This window comes from Saprolegnia parasitica (genome assembly GCF_000151545.1).
Source record: "Saprolegnia parasitica CBS 223.65 unplaced genomic scaffold supercont2.211, whole genome shotgun sequence".
Lineage (NCBI taxonomy): Eukaryota > Oomycota > Saprolegniomycetes > Saprolegniales > Saprolegniaceae > Saprolegnia > Saprolegnia parasitica.
Window position 1 is genome coordinate 27,456 of NW_012156605.1, and position 2,341 is coordinate 29,796.

The following is a 2,341-nucleotide window of genomic DNA, read 5'->3' on the forward strand; positions in this document are numbered from 1 at the left end:
CGGACGCCATCGCAGCCGACGCGAGCAAGACGACGAGGTAGCGGAACTGCATGTTGACGAGGGTGAGAAGCGCGAAGCAAATATGAAAATGGGAAAGTGTGACCAGCGACGCGCTGTCTGAGGACGCTTGGGATAAGCATCGAAATCGATGGATATACTGTAGTTGAAGAAAGGAAATGTAGTAGTGGTGTTGTTCTAGATTGCGGTGACGGCTCATATCGTTGGGATACCAGATCGAAGGACTTGAGATTCAATCGGTCGGTGTTCGAGCGAGATTCCATCCACATCGTTGTGATCAACAGCGTGAGTAGTCGACCTGTCCTAGGGGTAGGTCTTTCTATTTTTGACATATCTTCCGTAGTTTGGTGCGGATGTCCATGAGCAGGGCTGTCGTGGGTGCAGCTACGTATACTCGTGGCGAATATAGCGGTGTGGGGTTTGGTGGTTGTCAAAAGGAAGGTCATTTTTCTGACGTTGTTAGTGCGCGCAAACTAAGATCTGTGTTGTAGATGACGCGGTTGGTGCGTTGGGCCTGGATAGGGGCACCGCACTGTTGCTGTAGCAGCGGTGTAAGTTGTGTAAGGACGCCGTGTACCTCGTTTGGCGACAGGTCGTACAATTGGAAGGGACGGCCAATGCCAGTCCCTCGCTTGGCGTTATGAAGCCAATCGGTGAGCCCCATGACGTCAGCCTCGGACGCAGCATGGTAGACTTCTTTAAGGCGCTGAATAGGCTCTGTCAACGTACGCTTGTCTACGCCGGGAGGAACAGGTCGGCGATTCATATGTGTTAGCTGTACCGAGCGACGTGTTTCGGTTTTCGGCTATGTCGTCGTTGGGCCCAGGAAGCGTCAGGAATGTGGGACGCTGGAGCCATGAGAGAGGCTGCTGATTCTTCAGCTCGCTGAGAAGCTCGAGCACGTGGTCGAGTGCTTCTACCAAGTGCTGCGTCTCATCGTCTGCACTTGCTTCTGGTTCGTCTGCCTGGTTGCCGGGCACCACCATGCATCGGTGCAGCGCGACTAGACGACCTCGCAAGTCACAGCTGATCGTAGACTGACTTTGGGCCTCGGCCAGAGCATCTTCGAGGGCTGCGATGTTCTACACGAGAGCGCGTTAGCGCAATACATGAGACCTACTACTACTTGTTTGAGGTGGCCCATGGACTCGCGCATGGATGCCAAGATAGCACGCTCTTCGATCTGCTCTTCTTCCAAGCCGCTGAGGCGCGCCTTGTCGCTTTCGTTCTGCACTCTCAAGCTCTCGATCTGCGCCTGCAGACTCCCGTTCTGGCTCTTCTGGTCCTTGATCTGGGTCTTCTGGTCCTCAATCTGAGTCTTTTGGTCCTCAATCTGGGTCTTCTGGTCCTCGATGGTTTCCATCGCCGCAGCATACTTGGTCTCGACGTCGCGGGAGGCTTCCAGCTCGACCGCCAGGCTGCGCAAACGAGCTTCGTACGGCGCCATGACGCTGGCCACGTCAATTGTCGGCGATGGCTCGGGCGCCACGGTCGCCGTGTTGACCGAGCGCCGCTTCTCCGCCAGTAGACTGGGGTTGCTCGTGCGCCGCTCCTTCTTCTCGACAACGTACCGACGTAAACTCGTCTCAGCGTGCACGAGGCGGTTCTCGAGCTTCATGGCTTCGCGCTCAAGGCAAACGCACTTGTCGTTGAGCCGCCCGACCTCCTGGTGCAGCTCCTTGTTGGTCTTGAGGAGGAAGTTGACTTCGTAAATGGCTTCGCAGCGCTGTTTCCAACACAGCTCGTGTTTCCCCGCCCAGTCGTCGCACTCGTTGCGGGCACTTTGGAGGGCCGCCTCGAGCTCGTGCACTGTGGCTTGCAACACCTCATTGGAGGCCAGGAGCTGCAAGCCAGCGTGCGCCGCCGCGTGCAAGTCTCCGAGCGAGTCTACGCATTTCCACTTGCTATCCAAGCATCCAGCTGCAAGTTGCGCCTACCTCTGCGCTCGTCGCTGCTCATGGACATCCGCACCAAACTACGGAAGATATGTCAAAAATAGAAAGACCTACCCCTAGGACAGGTCGACTACTCACGCTGTTGATCACAACGATGTGGATGGAATCTCGCTCGAACACCGACCGATTGAATCTCAAGTCCTTCGATCTGGTATCCCAACGATATGAGCCGTCACCGCAATCTAGAACAACACCACTACTACATTTCCTTTCTTCAACTACAGTATATCCATCGATTTCGATGCTTATCCCAAGCGTCCTCAGACAGCGCGTCGCTGGTCACACTTTCCCATTTTCATATTTTGCTTTCGCGCTTCTCACCCTCGTCAACATGCAGTTCCGCTACCTCGTCCGTCTTGCTCGCGTCG

At 55.4% G+C, this 2,341-nt stretch overlaps 1 protein-coding gene across 1 annotated transcript; it reads right to left on the minus strand.

Annotated features, from left to right (window-relative positions):
- Positions 1-441: 441 nt before the first annotated feature.
- Positions 442-1,646, minus strand: SPRG_15870 (hypothetical protein). The gene is made up of 3 exons (XM_012355162.1): positions 1,145-1,646; positions 800-1,100; positions 442-753 (listed from the first exon to the last, which is right to left on the minus strand). The coding sequence occupies exons 1-3, from the start codon at positions 1,634-1,636 to the stop codon at positions 461-463; spliced, it is 1,086 nt and encodes a 361-aa protein (XP_012210552.1). The 5' UTR covers positions 1,637-1,646; the 3' UTR covers positions 442-460.
- Positions 1,647-2,341: the final 695 nt, after the last annotated feature.